We start from the raw sequence: 19,153 nt of genomic DNA, 5'->3' as shown, positions 1-19,153 counted from the left end.
GCGCCGTTAACTTTATTAAAAACCAGGGAGCGGCAAGGTCGGGCAAAAACAATGGGCACGAAACAGCGGGAAATGACATCAAACGGCTACAGGACGAGCACAAGGGTTCTTACAGGAGAAGGTCACGCAAACAATACGGAGCTAAAGCAATATATACAGTATGGTAGAATAGAGGAAATGCTAATATATGCTTGAGAGAAGACTGAATATATGGTCTAAACTACAGCTTTTGTACATAATTGTTGTTTACAGAGGACATTATAGTCATTCAACATCTCGGATTAGCTTCAAACTTGGCCTGGTTGAAGTTGATAAATGATTTTTTTTGCCTCAAAATTTTACCCAATTTTTTTTTTTTTTAAATTGCCCAATGTTGGTCCAATTTTCCCCAATTTTTTTCTTATTTTGCCCCAATTTTTCTAATTTTCCCAATTTTTCCCCTTATTTTTATTACTAATATTTTCCCTAATTTTACCCAATCTATTCCCTATTTTTGCCCCATTTTTTAAACACATTTTTCATTATTTTTGCCACAATTTCAACCAATTTTCCCCCATTTTTCACACATTTCTCCACACATTAATAAAAAGCCTACTTTCGTTTCTGTGTATCGTTCAGGTATTATCTTGGGCCCCACATAAACTAACTGTTGCTTCAAGGGTGTCCCATTTATGAATATGCATTATTCCATGAATGAATGTGTAAATGTTTTTACTGTATATTCGTAATAAACTGAACTGAAACTGAACTCAGGTATCGGTATCGAAAAACCAAGTACTGTTAAAGCAGAACTAAGTAACTTGTTTACCTTAATAAATCCTCTTTGTAGTCCCACTGGGGGTAATACAAGTGTTAGTTGGAGGCCCCAATAGAGCCCCACCCACTCCCGGTGGGTGTGACCATGTATTTTTAGCATTGACTTTTCAAAAAAGTCAATTATTAAGAGTTTAATGGCACGACGCCGGCTAATCAGCTATGTGCTAACTACCGACACTTGCGCGGGTATTTTACAAGAAAGAAACAAACAATACTTGAAAATACGACAAAATGACTTTTAGAATTTTGCAGTTTATACCGTTTTAGACAAATACTCAATTTTACTTACAGAAAAACAGCCCTGGACTCTTATTTTTTTAATTGGTATCATCAGTAAAAAGAACAGGAAAGGTGGTTGTAGACACTTAATATAAAAAATAAATAATAATGGTCCCAAAATTGAACCTTGTGGTACACCATACTCCACGGAATTCCTTTTAGATTCATGTTGTTTTATACTGGGCTTTACTCAAATCTAAAAGCTTCTCGACTGGAGATAAACAATGTAACGCCTCATTTGAAAGCTAAGACCTACAAGTGATGGAAACTTTTCGTCACGTCGCCACATTTGTCATATTTTTGTTGTTTTTTAAAATCATTTTTTCTATAATTTTTTGTTGTGTTTTTCTCACGTTTTTGTAGGTTTTTTTTGTCCGTGTTTTTCTCATGTTTTCGTTGACTTTTCATCCTCTTTTTCTCGCTATTTTGATGCTTTTCTTTTTAGCTTTTAGATTTGGGTAAAGCTCGATTGAGGCGGGACTGGTGGCCCTAGAGCCAGTGGCTCTTCTGTGCTCTTCCAGAACGGACATATGGCCAGTCCGCCCCTGCCTTGTATGTTTCATGTCCGTGAGTTAGCACATCGCTGATTAGCCGGCGCCGCGATGTTAAACTCTTAATAGATAACTTTTTCGAAAAGTCAATGCAATAATACATGGGATTTTTTATGTTGGACTCCGATACGTGACCGGGACTGGGTGGGACTGTGGAGCTCTATACACACTAATGGAATCACGAAGAAGAAGCTAACAAGCTAACGGGCAAAGCTAACTGCAGGCTAGCACCACTTAAACAGTATTTACAGCCAAGTTTAAGTATTTACTCTCACGGACAATTCATGAGTAAAAACCGTTACGTGCTATGACACCTGCAGTGGCGCTTATGGCCTCTAGGGGCATGAGCTACTTAGATCTGCTTTAAGTGATTGCTTTCTAAATAAACGATAAAACCCTTGAGGTAAGGGGTGCACAGACTACCATTGAATTGTCCAAGGGGTCCGCCAGACAAAAAAGGTTGGGGACCTCTGATCTAGGAGACTTTCATTACTGACAAGGCCACAAAAAATGTCAAAATTCACACCATGTTTTGTTGCTTAAAACTGGAGGGTCTGCTCTCCCGCCTGGCGCAACAACAGCCTCTGGGAGTTTGATTTCTCATTTAAAACAACATTTAGCTTTTTTCTACTCACTTATTTGCGCCACTTTCACATTCACCGTCGTGGACATCTTCTCCGCCGCCATGTGCCACCGGCCGCCGCCGCCCGAGCTCCTCCCTCCCTTCTCCACGAACGCCCTGACCCGACAGGAGTACGCCCCCGCATCCTCGATACTGACACCCCTGACCCCGAGCCGGAACTGCCCCGGGGCCGTGCGCTCCAGGCTGGCGTCGCCCCGGTAGTTGGTCCCGTTGGAGACCACCACGCCGTTCCTCTCCATGGTGACGATGTCGCGCCCGTTGGACAGCCAGGTGACCTCCAGGCCGATCTGGGGCAGGTTGTCAACGGCGACGGTGCAGAGGAGAGAGAGGGGCTGTCCCGGGGTGAGGGTCAGGGGGGAGACGGAGGAGGCGGTGAGGGTGAGAGACTGGCCTGCGGGAGAGAGGAAGAATTAGGCCCATTAGAGCTGTGGAGTTTATAAACACAAAGTCACACTGTGGAGTTTAATAAGGTGATAAGGATAAAAATACATGTGTTTACAAGACCTCCTAACCGCTACATGAACCGAGCATGTCTTCATTCTTTTTCTTTCTAAAAGCAAAACAGTGGCATCAGAGCGACAAAAATGTGCAGGAATAGCAAAAATAAGACAATAAAAGAGCAACAAAAACACACAACTTAAGAATAAAGGAAAAAAGTGACAAAAATGTGCAGGAATAGCAAAAATAAGACAATAAAAGAGCAACAAAAACACACAACTTAAGAATAATGGGAAAAAGTGACAAAAATGGGATGAAAAAAAGACGAGAGCACAACAAAAACACTTCTAAAATGTGACAAAAAACAGGCTGGAAAAGCAACAAAAACGCGACTAAAGAGTGATGAAAAAGCAACGGAATATCAACAAGAAAGCTACAAAAGAGTGACAACAAAGTGATAAGAATTGATCAAAACGTGATGAAAACATGACACAAAAACAACAAAAAAAACGCTTGTAGGTCTTAGCTTTCAAATGAGGCGGTAGACTGACATAGGCTGTAAGCCCCAGTCGAGAAGCTTTTAGATTTGGGTAAAACCGAACTGGAGAGAATGTGCTTGGTTAAGACGGGGGGTAAGAGGATAAGAAACAGTATCCAGCCCTTTTAAACAGTATGTTCCTTACAGTTTAAAAGGGCTGGATACAAGTTATCCATTTTCATACTCACTACTGCCACCTCAGGTCATACATGTAACTGCAGTTTCTATATTAAGCTCATGCATGACGGCAATTCGGACCGAAGTAAGGATTTTGGAGGCATTTAGTTCCATTAAAGACAAATGGAAAGTAATTTTCCAGCAAACTGTGTCAAGACAAGACATAAATAAACACACAAGATTTGAGTCAAATGTAATACTTAAGTGATTTTGCGATATTATTGTGGCTTCTTATAGCATGATTAAATATATAGAAAATGTTTGGTTGTGGGATTGTTTGTGAACAGAGTATCAGACGCTCCTGCTTTTGAACAGAAAGCAGAAGTGGAAGCTGTTCAGGATGAGCAGCAGCATATGGGTTTTGTTGTTTGGAGATATGCAAACAAGCTAAAAAGTTTCACAAATGGTGCAAACACCCATCAAGTAAATAAAATACACTTGAGTAATCTCACTAAAAGGGTGTTAAGGTTTGTTTTCACTTTACTTTACTCAAAACAACTATATTTATGGGTGACAAAGCAAAAGCTGGTTTGATTGACGTATTCATTTTTGTCAATATCTCTGACGACCAAAAGCAGCAACAGTCGAAGTAATACAGTAGTAGATGCAGTAATAGTCATAATTCAGTAGTAGATTCCGTAGCAGTTGTAGTAATACAGTAGTAGATGCAGTTGTAGTAATACAGTAGTAGATGCAGCAACAGTCGCAATACAGTAGTAGTAGCAGTAGCAGTTGTAGTAACACAGTAGTAGATGCAGTCGTGGTAATACAGAAGTAGATAGAGTCGTAGTACAGTAGTAGATGTCGTAGTAATAGTAGATGTCGTAGTAATAGTAGATGTCGTAGGAATACAGTAGTAGATACAGTCGTAGTAATAGTAGATACAGTCGTAGTAATAGTAGATACAGTCGTAGTATAGTAGTAGATGCAGTTGTAGTAATACAGTAGTAGATACAGTCGTAGTAATAGTAGATACAGTCGTAGTACAGTAGTAGATGCAGTTGTAGTAATACAGTAGTAGATACAGTCGTAGTAATACAGTAGCAGATACAATTGTAGTACAGTAGTAGATGCAGTTGTAGTAATACAGTAGTAGATACAGTCGCAGTACAGTAATAGATGCAGTCGTAGTAATACAGTAGTAGATACAGTCGTAGTAATAGTAGATACAGTCGTAGTAATAGTAGATACAGTCGTAGTACAGTAGTAGATGCAGTTGTAGTAATACAGTAGTAGATACAGTCGTAGTAATACAGTAGCAGATACAATTGTAGTACAGTAGTAGATGCAGTTGTAGTAATACAGTAGTAGATACAGTCGCAGTACAGTAATAGATGCAGTCGTAGTAATACAGTAGTAGATACAGTCGTAGTAATAGTAGATACAGTCGTAGTAATAGTAGATACAGTCGTAGTAATACAGTAGTAGATACAGTCGCAGTACAGTAATAGATGCAGTCGTAGTAATACAGTAGTATATACAGTCGTAGTAATAGTAGATGCAGTCGTAGTAATACAGTAGTAGTAGCAGTCGTAGTAATAGTAGATGCAGTCGTAGTAATACAGTAGTAGTAGCAGTGGTAGTAATAGTAGCTGGCGTGACATTTCTTTCCTCCCCTCGTGATGTTCTCTCTCTGCCTCTCAGGCCCAGTTCAACGTGACTAATGTATATTTTATCTTCTGTCTCCGCTCGCTCCGATATAAAACATTGTGTACATTTCCCAAACCCTCTCTCGCCATCGCACGAAATTACAATCCTCCCATTGCCCCTAAATCTACCACTCCCGGGTCTCTCCAGTAACGGCCGAGCCTGCTGCCTCTCTGTATGGCGTCTCAGTGCGGACAAAAGACCTTGGTATTTGCCTTTTCTTGCACACTGGGCGAGTCAATACGAGGCTGGCCGCGATACAATGCGGTTTCATTAGGGATTTGAGAGGACGGACACCCGGGCCGATCGCGAGATAGTGTTGCCGGAGTAACTTTGCGTCCCGACAATAAGATGTGCAAATTTCGGACCCCTCAGATGGGCTGAGGCGAGACGGGGGGGTCACGAGGGTTCAAGGGCGTTGTTTAAATAAATGGGAAGAGGCAACTCTCCCATGCCCTTAAGGCTGGAGGTAAGAGAGGAGGGACAGGTACTTCAGGCTGCACTGGAGTCTATGTACTTTCAGTTTAAGTTGCTTAGGCCTGGGTTAGTCCTGGTTAGGGCCGGGTACCGTTAAACCATACCAGTCTGGTATGGAAAAAATAGCATCAAAGTTTTAGATCCGATATTTGATGCTGTTGGTCGAGGGACAGCTTTCAAGGAAGGTACTCATTTGTTTCAGCTTTAATAAATGGTTTCCCTTACCGACTTCTGCAGGCCAATTTTTTTATATTTCTCCCATTTTCCCCCCAAATATTTTTCCAATGTTTGCCCTATTTTTCTCACTTTTCCACACATTTTTATTGCTAACATTTCCTTTTTCCCCCCCCATTTTCCCTCTATTTTGTCCCATTTTTTTAAAAACAAATTTGTCCTTATTTTTGCCACAATTTCTCTCAATTTCTCCCCAAATCCTTCCCCACTTTTCACACATTTCTTGACAATTGAACCCAATATTGTAAATTTGCAGATCTTCCAAACATCATCGTTCTGTTTTCTGGTTCTCGATGACAGATATTTTCGTACATGTATTGGAAAAGGTATCCTTCAGGTATCGGTATCGAAAACCAAGTATCAATAAAGGGATATTTCAGGATTTTAGGCCTCATTTCCTAGTTAGTGTTGCTGATTTCTGGAGATATTTTTTTTAATAATTCATGCAGTTCTTGTATTTGAAGAGTTTCGTGGCGCTAGGCTAGTGCTAGGCTAGTGCATTTCTGTGGTATCAGCTAGCCTGCATTAAAAACAGTGTGACCCGCTCCACAGAGCACCTGAGGCAAATCACTTATAACACCAGACTAACCATATAAATGTCTGTGTCCATAGAGTAATTTTTGGAATATAACTGACCTTGCATCACATCGCATTTTGAGTATTTGTTGACTATTTTCTAGCAGATCACTCCGCCGCTGCGTAGCTTATACAACCACGAAGCTGATGCTGCTCAAATATAAGTTCTTTTAAATGCAAAATGGTGTAAATTACTCTATGGACACAGATATTTATCTGTTTCGTCTGGTGTTATAAGTGATTTGCCTCAGGTGCACTGTGTTTTTAATGCAGGCTAGCTGATACCATAGAAATGTGCTAGCCTTACACTAGCCTAGCGCCACAAAACTCTTCAAATAACTGCTTGAATTACAAAAACACTCTGGATAACTAAGAAATGAGGCCGTATGTCAAAAATCCTGAAATATCCCTTTAAAGTACTGGCATCGAAAGAAATGTAACTGTACCCAGACCCTAGTCCTGTTTCTCTTCCTGCCAAAACCTTGATTTCAGTAAAAGTTTCATTGTCTCAGCCCTCGTAACCAGGATCTAACCAGCATAAGTGTCTAATTCTTCCATTATCTGGACTTACAGAACAATAGTCACGGCTTCTGCTTGTATTGCGCTTTACAAGGCGGTGTCACAAGCTCCTCAAAGCCCACTGTAGCCCCGTTAGCTCGTCTCCCTTCAGAAACCGCACAGCGCTCGGGTCTTTACGTCCAGCGCTGCCACAGAGAAGCTAACCTCCTTTATCCCGCTGCAGAAAAGGACAGCGCCTGTTTTAGGAAGCGCCTTCAGGGAAATTATCAGGGCTTCAATAACGGCGAGCTAATGTGTCACTGCTCTGCGGGCGACGGCGCACAATCACAGTCCGGCTTTCAACTCCGCGTATTCGGATCCGCTTTAGACAGAAAAGGAGAAGTATTTAAGCTTTGGATTAACGTGATGAGGTGGATTTAAAGGGGAAGGGTCGGGAAGAGTGTGTCTAAAGTCAATTCATCTCTTTTCACAAACAAAACCAACAATCAACTTTTCAGTCTTTATTCTGAGCTCCCTGTTCTTCCTTATTTTAAAATAATTTTTCAGGTTTCAAACTTTCCGCACCACAAAGCAGGTTTTGTTCATGGGAGCTTTAATAAAGTCGTACATTACTGTTTACTCGACACAGTCACCAATGACATACGGACAATGGAGTCACTTTATCGCTGTATCTAATGTGTTACCCATTTATCAGTATGAGGAAGTCCTGTTCTCACTGAAGTCATTAAGTAAACACAGCAAAGGGAATTTTAACGCCTAATATTGGCAAAATGATACAGCACAGAACTAATGTATGAAAATAAGTTACTTGAAGAGCGGGGAATATGCTTTTTGTAAGTATTTGATCATGTCTTTATCACTGGCCTACACTTTGTTGGTGAGAAAATGCCAAAATATCCTTCAGTTTCACTTCCTGGTTAATTATTTGATCTTTGCTGAACCAGGATAGTCCCACTGAGATTAAGAATCTCTTTTACAGGCGAGTCCTGGACCCAGAAGGGAACCGATTGTACATGTTTTTAGTGGTACAGACACAGGGAGAACATGCAAACTCCACACAGAGAGCCCCAGTCCAGGTGGGAATGGAACCCGGGATGTTGGCTCCTCCCACCCCCTCCTCTTCCTTCCCTTTGCTGCTCAGTTTCAATAAAGATAAACTATGGCGAGTGTTTTTACTCCGCAATGAAAGGAGAAAGATTTGTGAGAGATGGAGAGGTGAGGAAAGCACTGTCTGCACTGGATAAAGAATAATCATTCTGAGGAGGAAATGACAGAATTTTACTTGAATTAAAGCAGAACTAAGTAACTCGTGCCCCCAGAGGCCATAAGCGCCACTGCAGGTGTCGTAGCATGTTACGTTTTTTTACTCATTAATCCGAGTAAAAACTACGCTGACAGAAAAGACAAAGGGACAGAGGGATATTGTTCATCCAATTACACAATGGAGATCAGTTTTTTCACTCAAACTTGGCTGTAAATACCGTTTAAATGGCGCTAGCCCGCAGTTAGCTTTGCCTGTTAGCCTGCTAGCTTCTTCTTTGTGATTCCATTAGTGTGTATTGCACCTCTGACCCGTTTGCAGTCAAGTTGCAATTGTGGTTTTCTGGCCAGAGACACCAGGGGGAGATGAAAGACCCTCCAATCATCCCATTAACACTTGTATCACCCCCACAGGGACTACGGGAAGGATTTATTAAGGTAAACAAGTTACTTAGTTCTGCTTTAAGAGATTAAATCCTTAATTTGAGATTACGTCTGGTTTTAGATATAAAAAAAAAACTCTTATAGCCACTGGGGGGGGCACATTTTTTTTCTTAATTGAGATTATTTTTGTATCATTCCAAGTGAAAAATAAATATTTCTAACAGTAAAAGTTCAATTGTCTGATTTCAAGTGGGATTTTTACTTTATATTAAGGATTAATAAGGTATTAATAAGCATTCAATAATGGCCTATCCTAATCCTAACCCTAAAAAGCTTATTCATACCTTATTAATAACAAGCACCCCTTAATGTAAAGTGATAACATTTATGCTAGTTCCATCGGCATTAACATTAGCATCTTATCTTAGATTTGCTCAAACTGACTTAAATTCAAGATAAAAACCTTTATTCAAGTGATTTCAAGTCCTTTATCTCATTTAATATGGTTTTGTTTCCAGTGTGGACATACATGGGCTTTAGGAACAGGAGGAGCTAAGAAGAGCCAATTCAAAGACTGCTCAAAGATGCGCAATTGGCTGGAAACACAACTCCAGGTCATAGTAATGTGGTAGAACACTCTAAAAAGCTGATTTTCCATTCGAGGTATGAATTTCATCTACAAAAATAAGTATTTCGCACTCACTTATGGGCGTGACGGTGACCGGGCCCATCTCCTTGGTGCTCTCCACGATCTGCAGCCACGTCCCGCTGCTCTCGTGCGCCCACTCCGTCCCGGTGCAGCCGTACGTGCCGTCGTCGGACGTGGTCACTTTGGCGATGACGAGCTCGAACACGCCGTTCCTCCCCGGGACGAGCCGCACGCCGCCGTCCGTGTAGCGCCGCGTGTACTTGGGGCCCGTGGTCACCTCGCCCTGGGGCCCGAACGACAGGATCTCCTCGGTCTCCAGGGTCTTGGCTTTGCGGATGGACCAGGTGACGGACAGGTACGTGGGCTGGGTGAGCTCGCGCGTCACGTTGCAGGACAGGAGGATGTCCCCGCTTTCGGACACCACGGGGGCGGGCGCGGCCGGGGACACTTTCAGGGTGTTCGGGATCACTGGAACACAAAGAAACCGGAAGTATTAACACAAGTGGACATACAGTGTCCTGCAGAATTATGGGGAGTTTTCTGTCTTTTCATAATTTCATATAAAGAAGGCACTTTATTCATAATTGACTCAAATTGACAAAATCGAAATAATGAAACAACCAAGATTTAAATTTATGGTTTTATTTTGAATAAGGCATTTATAATCAGTTAAATGAAAATCTGTAAAAGTGTGTGGTTCAAAGCTCAATAAATCAGGCTAGGAATTAGACATTAAATATCATTTATCCCTCCTAGAACCGCCACCTTAATGTGGTGGAGATGATCCTGGAGCTCTGTTGTCGGGGCTTTGTGCCCCTGGGTCTCCCAGGGCAAACAGGTCCTAGGTGACGGGTCAGACAGAGAGCGGTTCAGAAGCTCCTTATGAGAGACCAACAGGCCCGGTTAGAACCATGAGGCCGTCCTTCTGTGGACCCACCACCTGCAGGAGGAGCCATAGGGGCTGGTGCAGTGTGACATGAGCAGCTCCAACAGCTGCTCCACGACCCGGAAACGGTGAAGTGGAAAAAAATGGATGGATGGAAAATCCCTTTACAAAAACCTTCAAAAATACTTGTAAGCCGGGCCAGCCCTGGAGCAGCCCCGGACCACCCCAGGGCCAGACCTTGAGGTTCATACTCTGGCCCTCTACAGCATTGGCAATTTTCGGACATAACTTTGGAAGAGAAAGTGATAGACAGGCCAAGTTTTCTGTTGCAAACTAGAGATTTTAAGCTTTCAAACGGCCTGTCCCTGGTCCTTCTACGCCTCAGGGGAGCCGCGGAATATCACAGTGATTTGCACATTTATTGCAGAAGTGGAAGTTCCGCCTCAAATATATCTGTTTCACGACTGCAAATGTTCCAATTATTTTAAAATAAATAAATAATCGTAATGTCATTATGTTACAGTTTGTCTATATTTTTGCATCTGGGGGTGGGGTCAGTCTTGCCTCGGGCGCCACATTGCCTCGGGCCGGCCCTGCTTTTCAGTGTAAGACTGCAGAGTTTGGAGTCTGCAGGAGCTACTAAACATGTACACATGCGCTTGTACATTTCTCCCATCTTTAGCCGCTGCTGTCTCCCAGAAAGGAAATGCTCATATTTGGATTACAGCATCATCTCGGTCGCCGTTCGTGCTACACATGGACACCAAACATGTCAACATTTGTGAATGAATGAGCGTGGGGAAAACAAAGGAGCGCCGCCATGTTGTTACTCTGACATTAAAACTAAGATGTTAGGGAGACAAAATTAAAAGCGTAATAAAATAAGAACATTGAAACACCAAATGAAGCCTCTCTGTCTAATCAAACGCATTGTTCTGTTTCCATCAGAGCATTAACATTTGAGAGACGACTGTAATATGATCTGCTAAACTAATACAAGAGCATGATTTGCTAATTGCAGCCATTCAAATTCCAATAACCAATTTCCCCTTGAAGTGTCGCACAAAGCATTATTGAAACTCCTGTTAGTTGTAGCCGGTGTCAGGTTGCCAGTTTTCTCTTTTCAAACAATGGTGCTGGTAAACTTTTGTCATACGAGCCGGCGGACACTCCTGCCAGTGTTTATCTGCAGCCGGTTCCTCCTCGTGGAAAAGCAGAACATGTGTAGAGTCTATTCAGATGAGGAGCGTGTGAGAAAAGCAAATGTTTGAAGTGTTTGGCTGGACTTTGAACCCCTGCTCTTGCACTGCTGCCCTTCCCCCCCCCTTCGCCGTCACTGGGCTTTTACAGACACAGAAAAGATCCACTTCATTAAAGGGACTATTCGGAGTTTAAAAATGTTAAAATTAAGTGTTTTCCTCCCCCTACATGTTCCAGCAATCCTGCATTGTCACTCAAAAATGTCTGAATCCATCATGCACGAGCTTAATATAGAAGGTGCAGTTACACGCATGACCTGAGGTGGCAGTAGTGAGCATAAAATGGCATCTAGCTCCTTTAAATGTCACTGAAAAGCAATACAACTGCTTCTAATGGACATTAAATCCACATTTCTTGATCTTTTGTGCCATGAATCATTAGAAATACACAAAAAGCCACTGGTCCAAAACACATTCAACTGCATGTCTGTCTGTTTAACCAAATAAGTTGAATATCCAAATGTAACTCTATTCCTCTGCTTAATCTAATGTGTTTTTTGAAATGATAAAAGCATAACCAAACGCATTTTCTCCAGTTCAGCCGGCTAAACTAAACTAAATCTAAAAGCTTACAACCTATAGGCCTGGCTGACTCCAGACTAAATCACAAGTGATGTTTAGTCTGGGGACCACCAATTCATTTTCTTGTAGGAGAGGTGAGGTTTAGGATCGTCCATAGTCGTTTATTGGGCTGAATGTCTATCATGAGTCTGCTCGTGGCCACAGCCAATCGTATCATCATATCAGATGACGTCGCATACGGATTCGAACAAGGTCTAAAGCTTGATCGAAAAATGGCATCACGTCTGCGGCTGTCATGTTTTGTTTTTTCTAATCCATAAATAAACTACAAGCTTCCGTATGTCGAATAGCGCATCATCGTCTTGCCGTCCCTCCTCGTTCTGTGATTAGTCCCAAATCCATGCGAAGAATTAGGCCATGGTCCCCAGACTGCTATGAAGTTCAAAATGTTTCGAGCGCACACAGCAGCATGGCCAGGCAAGGCTAACAGCGCATTTGAAAGCTAAAGCCTGAGCTCTTACCCTGTTTTTGTCTGTTTTTTTTTGTCATGTTTTTTGTCATATTTCCATCACGTCTGCTGAGACTGCTGCCCCCGCGACCCGGCCCCGGATAAAGCGGAAGAAAATGGATGGATGGATGGATTTCCGTCACGTTTTCATCGCGTTTGTGTCAAGATTTTATCTTGTTTTTTTGATTAATTTGTCGAGTTTTTAGTCACGTTTTTGTCGAGTTTTCAGTCATGTTATCGTCATGTTTTCATTACGTTTGTGTCAAGTTTTTATCTCGTTTTTTCGTTGCATTTGCGTTGCATCGAGTTTTTTGTCACGTTTTCGTAGAGTTTTTAGTCATGTTTCATCACCTTTTCATCGAGTGTTTTTGTCACGTTTGTCAAATTTCCGTCACGTTATTGTCGAGTTTTTTGTTCCATTTTTGTTGTAAAACCGGGGAAGAAGCTTTGTCGGCCTTTCTACTTTGTCAAAAATTGTCTTTGGACTGTTTAATCATCAGGTTTACAGCTACGTCTTTAGCAAAAACTGGAAGACAGACATTTATTTGGCGGCATCGTCCAGCCCTGATGAAAGCACAGACTTTGTCAACCTGACCTTACGTTTGATCACATGACTCTCTTGCTGTCACAAATCTTGAAAGAAGAAGATGACGAGGGCTGGACTTGCATCATTTCTCGCACTTTTCAAAATAACTTAATCCGTGGCTTCGTACGAGAAATGTATTCCAGTCTAGACAAACCGCATGCAAACAGGAACATGGATTTAGCATGACTTTACACAGAGCTTTCACACTGCTGTTGAAAGGGAACTATTGTTGCTATTTTTAGAAAGGCATTGTGCTTCTAACATGCTAATTTAAACCAGCAGATAAGCAGAGCCGCGGACAGCCTCAGCAATCCCAAATGAAATCTCAAAACTACTCAATGAGATGGAGGAAGATTAAGAGGAATGAGGTACGGACATTACACGGATCTCTAATAAAGCGGATTCTTTGTCAGGAGGAAAAATATAGATCATGATTTACAGATAAGAACGAGTTATCCCTCGGCTTGGATTTGGTTTGAAAATTTAAATGAGGAAGTTTTGGAAGTGTGGTATCACTTCATTTAGTCAACACACCCTTCATGACGATAACGTGACGAGACATGAGAGTTTTCACTAAGGAGACGTGAGAAAGTGGTTCATCAGACCGGTCGCTAACAGAGGATGAGCGGCTCTGTCTGGGACACGTGTGATCCAGGGCCTGAGCCCGACTGACTGAGATCAAACTGGGACGACCTTTTCTCAGGACAGTTTCCCGCCTTTTTGCCCTTTTAAAGAACAGGCTGTGTAGGAGGAGACAGAGCGGCCATGAAGGTTCACACACGACTCGGGAACCTGTATAATGAACGGGGCTGAAGGAAGAAGAAGGTCTTTATTTATATAGCGTCTAAAAGGCTGATATCTGTGATAGAGATTCCCGTTTTCAGCACCGGAAAGAGCTCAGTCCACGGGCGCCACAAGGGGGTGGAAGGTCAGGACAATTGTAAGGGCCCAGGCTGAAGAAGGGCCCAGAAGAGCAGACCCTTTTTATTACATAAATTAAAGGTGCAGGGGCCTCTCATGCACTGAATGTGTGCACTATGGCAGCTTTGATGAAGAAACAGGCTTTGTTTGTTGAGTTAAATCTTATCTGTAAAAAAATGCAGGGGGCCCAGAATTGTTTGTTTCCAAAGAGCCCAGAATTCCCGGCGGCGCCCCTGGCTTAGCCAGAGCTTTAAAATGAGTCCTCCCATAACTTCCTAGGCCTCAGGGCGGCAGAGAAACATCGCAGAGAAAAAAAAGGAATAGGCCACCGTTTTTACATACTGAGATATGTTCTTAGATCAAAATCCACGCAGTAATCTTCACTTTACTGTGCGGATGCCAAACTACTCCTGGTAATATTACGCCTTACAATATAGTTCCCCCTTTTATCCGCTTAGAAAATCCACATTGTTTAATTTTGTGTAATTATACTTAGTGTAACACTTCACGTAACCATATTTAAATAGGGAAAACGTGGAAGAGCTTGGTAGCTTCTATCTTGACCAGTTTTGGAGCTATAGAGGAGAGAGGGAGAGGCTAAATGCCAACGGCGTCTGCGCTGTGTTTACGTGACTGAAGGCACGGGGGAAGATCAGACAGGTCCTAAAGAACTCGTCAAAGCTCAGGTAAGAACATATCTCAGTATGTAAAAACGGTGGCCTATTCCTTTAACGTTTTTTGTTTTGGAATCTACTGATTTCTGTCTTTCAAACAAGCTGCCTCTGAAGTACGTAGGTACTAAACAAGAATATTCAGCTTTAAACACAGGTTTATAGGCAGTTCTCAAATTTGGCCAAAAACATCAGTGGTGCAGACCTGCATCGGCCAATCAAAACACCCGGTAATTGTTTAGTTTAGTTTATTAAAGGACAGTGTGCAGTTACATTAAAAAGATGCTGCACCAGATTTAGCACGATGGAAAATCCCACATCGGTCGACCAAAATTTGTCTATATATTTCTATGATTGAAACCTTTACTACAATAATAAATGTTTAACTTTAGGCTATTTGAGAGATTTAAAAAACAACAAATCAAATTTAAAAAATCGGCCTTAATATCGGCTATCGGCCAGGCCCAAGGCTGGATTTATGCAGGGGCTTACAGGGGCTAAGCCCAGGGGCCCAGCAGGCTGAAGGGCCCCTGGGCATAAGGAGAAAAGGAGAGAGTTCCCTCTCTCTTTGCAGACTTTGTACCCAAGACTAAACCAAGACTAAACCAAGTCTAAACAAGGTCTGAGCCATTTTCTCTGAGTTGACACTGGGGGAAAACATGTACCCATTGGTCTGTTAAAATGCACCAAATTGCACCATTAAAATAAAAAAATCTCTGTGACCCCCAGACCTCCCTTCTAAATGTGTCCCACCACCAGTCTGGCAGTAGCAAAGGTAATTCCACAAGGGCCACAGAGCTCAAACTGGGGTCATGTTCATATTCATATTTTATGAATACAAATAGTACAATGTGTAAGAAGCTACTTGTGCATGTTTTTAAATGTATTCATTTTTCCTTTCTTTGTAGAGCGAGACAAATCAGACAGACAGACAGTATATGGGGGGCCCTGAACAAACTTTAGCCCCGGGGCCCTTTTACTTAAATCCGGCCCTGGCCCTGCCAACCCCCTCATATCGGTATCGGACCCCGGAAATCCACACCGGTCGGGCCCTAATCAAAACTATCACTGTTAGAAATGAGTAAAACTAAAAGCATGTTCTTCCAAAACGACCAGGACTCAAACTAAAAGCTGCCAAAAACCAGGCGAGTTTATTTATACGGCTCTTTTCACACAGAAGCCACCTCTCTGCAGCCCTTCCTCGCCCAAGTGGAGCTGCATTAAAAAAAAATCACAAATCCTCAAAGCGTTTTCTTGCAAATTAAGTGAACAATAGGTTTCTCCCATACAAACCGCCAACCTATTGACAGCTTCTGCACTAAATAGCAAGAACCACCTACAAGCGCTCCTCTCTCTCCTCGTCCCTCCGCCTCGCTCGCTGTAACGCCCGATGGCGCCCGCTTCTTCTGTGTGTTCCTCTAATGAGTCATGACTAAACTTTATGCGTCACGGCGCGAAAGAAAATTAAAAAACGGGAGAAGTTGTCACGACGTTCCCGGCCCTCCCTCACCACGGGGAGAGACATTATCCTCGGGCTGATGAGGCGACGCGGGAGGTTAATCGGAAAAGTATACAAAATAATAAAGCGTTGGGAGATAACTGCAGTGGCGGAGGAGGCGGGTCAACGGAGGTGAAGGAAGGAGTCCTCCAGATGTGGTCCTGCTGCAAAAAGGGGGCGGGTTTATGGGATTTGTGAACTATTAAGAAGATGCTGAATGTGATGTCGCACAGAGAAGAGACTTTAGCTTTGATTACAGCACTTTTAACACTGAGTCCTTTCCCTGCTCCGGGTTAGAGGCGCAATACACACTAATGGAATCACGAAGAAGAAGCTAACAGGCTAACGGGTAAAGCTAACTGCGGGCTAGCGCCACTTAAACAGTATTTACAGACAAGTTTGAGTGAAACAAATGATCTCCATTGTGTAATTGGATGAACAATATCCCTCTGTCCCTTTGTCCTTTCTGTCAGTGTAGTATTTACTCTCACGGACAATTAATGAGTAAAAACCGCATTATGCTGCGACACCTGCAGTGGCGCTTATGGCCTCTAGGGGGGGCTTAGTTCTGCTTTAAGATGTGCAAACTATTCATTAAACAGAGGAAGAGAATTGGACAAAACAGGAAACTTTTGAGCAAAAAAAGTGGTCAATTCCAGCTAAATATGTGTCAGACCAGGGGTAGGCAACGTCAGGCCCAGGGGCCAAATCCGGCCCTCCAGGACAGAACCTCTGGCCCCTGAGATGATTTTGAGAAATATTATTATGCAAATAAGAGATCAAATACCTGTTAAAGTACCCCTAAAATGCAGTATTTTTAAAATGTTGAGTGAAATGTCAGTGGCCCAAAAGTGGGTCGCGGAACCTTTTCAGTGGCTCTACTGAACCTTTCCTTTTTTTTTTCTTCCATAATTTCCATCTGAAACTGCATGGAAACACACCAGAGGCTGTTAAAATTAATATTACTGGGTTGTTAAAAGCCTATCTACTGCTTGTTCAATAAAAAAAATTGTTAAAAATACTATATTTATACGATATATGACAAATTACAGTTGTATTTGGGTCGAGGCTTGTCATCTGAGGGTTATGGTGGGTCCCGAAGCCAAAACCACTCGAGAGCCACTTGGCATTTGCAGAAAAAGAAAAGTTCTTTACTTCAGGCTATAATGGTGAGGTCCCTTGGTGTTTTGGCAATGATGAAAATCGGCCCTCTACGACTCAAACTTACCTACCCCTGGTTTAGATCCTAACTTTGATATTTTCCATGATCTTGAACAGTGAAAAATTGTTGAGCTCTTTCATGTTAACATTTTCTGTATGTTTTATAATTGCTGTTGGCCTTACACGCCTTGCCCAGGGACAGTTAAAAACTAGCTTTGCTGCTAACACAGACACATTTACAGTCATTAATGTGCACTGTCTTGTCAAATAAACAAATAAATACAAATCATTTTCCATTAAATCCAGATTTTATGCCAGTTTGAATCCAATTCAATGCTTTTGAATGATATTTAAGGCCTTGATTTTGGCACAATTCAACCTCTTCACCCCTGCCTTAAAGGAATAGGCCACCGTTTTTACATACTGAGATATGTTCTTTGGCATCCGCACAGTAAGTGAAGATTACTGCGCAGATTTCAAATTACTCCTGGTATTATTACGCCTTACAATATAGTTTCCCCTTTTATCCGCTTAGAAAATCCACATTGTTTAATTTTGTGTAATTATACTTTGTAGTGGAACACTTCACGTAACCATATTTAAATAGGGAAAACGTGGAAGAGCTTGGTAGCTTCTATCTTGACCTGTTTTGGAGCTATAGAGGAGAGAGGGAGAGGCTAAATGCTAACGCCGTCTGTGCTGTGTTTACGTGACTGAAGGCACGGGTGAAGATCAGACAGGTCCTAAAGAACTCGTCAAAGCTAAGGTAAGAACATATCTCAGTATGTAAAAACGGTGGCCTATTGCTTTAACCAAGCACATTTTCTCCAGGTCAACTTGGATGAAAAGGGAGCAGCAAAAGGAAGCCATACGGATTGATTTGATCTGCCTTCTTGTAATGTAATCTCACTGAAACACTTTGCCTTTTGTGCGAATCATGTTCTACAAACAAACTTCCCTCGAGTTCATTTGCATAACACAAAGCACCACTATAAGGCTTTACTTTCATCACTGCTGCTAATGACTCCTCCCACTCCTTCCCACTACTACGACTTAAATACTGTAGTTCTGTTGTGAACTGGAGCGGGCTGACTGACTCTATCCAGAATGAAGGTTTAAGACAATAGGGCGTGTGAAGCATCAGCAGCACTGACTGTACTCTCATGTACAAGGTCGTGATCCATACAGTGAGATCTTATCACCTCGCTCACGTCATAAACGCGTTTCTCACAATGTCAGTGTCGTCAGAGAAAGTGCGACCGCTGCTAATTTTATCCTTGTGTGTGAGGCAAACACAGGCAGGTGTGAGGACGCAGTCACACGGCATCTCATTCAAGCCACGGCAGATGATTCAACTGAGGAGGAGGCAGCGTGTTCATCAAGGTACGAGCACACTTTCTCCTGCTTCACCCAAATCTAAACACTTCTGGAAAAAAGTGTGAAACAGTGGCAAAAAAGTGTGATGAAAATGTGCTTCTGTGATCTGCAGAAGTTCTCCGATGACAACACAATCGTGGGCTGTGTGTCTGAGGGAACGACCTGGAGAACCGGTCTGTTATCATGGACTTTGTGGACTGGTGTGAGCGCAACCACCTGTGCTTCAACACCAGTAAGAGGAAGGAGATGATGATCGACTTTAGGAGGAAGACACTAGACTGGACAAGAACCTTCTGAGGAGACTGAGGTCCCTCTGAGGAGACTGAGGTCCCTCTGAGGAGACTGAGGTCCCTCTGAGGAGACTGAGGTCCCTCTGAGGAGACTGAGTTCCTTCTGAGGAGACTGAGTTCCCTCTGAGGAGACTGAGTTCCCTCTGAGGAGACTGAGTTCCCTCTGAGGAGACTGAGTTCCCTCTGAGGAGACTGAGTTCCCTCTGAGGAGACTGAGTTCCCTCTGAGGAGACTGAGTTCCCTCTGAGGAGACTGAGTTCCCTCTGAGGAGACTGAGTTCCCTCTG

The 19,153-nt window shown here is 42.6% G+C and overlaps 1 protein-coding gene across 1 annotated transcript in view; it reads right to left on the bottom strand.

Annotated features, from left to right (window-relative positions):
* Positions 1 to 19,153, bottom strand: part of ptgfrnb (prostaglandin F2 receptor inhibitor b) — a 107,591-nt gene that overhangs the window by 62,097 nt on the left and 26,341 nt on the right. The window contains exons 4-5 of the mRNA XM_079582010.1: positions 9,243 to 9,656; positions 2,282 to 2,680 (exon numbers count right to left, since the gene is read on the bottom strand). Coding sequence (XP_079438136.1) covers positions 2,282 to 2,680; positions 9,243 to 9,656 — 813 coding nt within the window. The remainder of the gene's footprint in view (positions 1 to 2,281; positions 2,681 to 9,242; positions 9,657 to 19,153) is intronic.

This window comes from Gobius niger (genome assembly GCF_951799975.1).
Source record: "Gobius niger genome assembly, chromosome: 23".
Classification (NCBI taxonomy): domain Eukaryota; kingdom Metazoa; phylum Chordata; class Actinopteri; order Gobiiformes; family Gobiidae; genus Gobius; species Gobius niger.
This window is presented reverse-complemented; position numbering and strand designations above follow the sequence as displayed.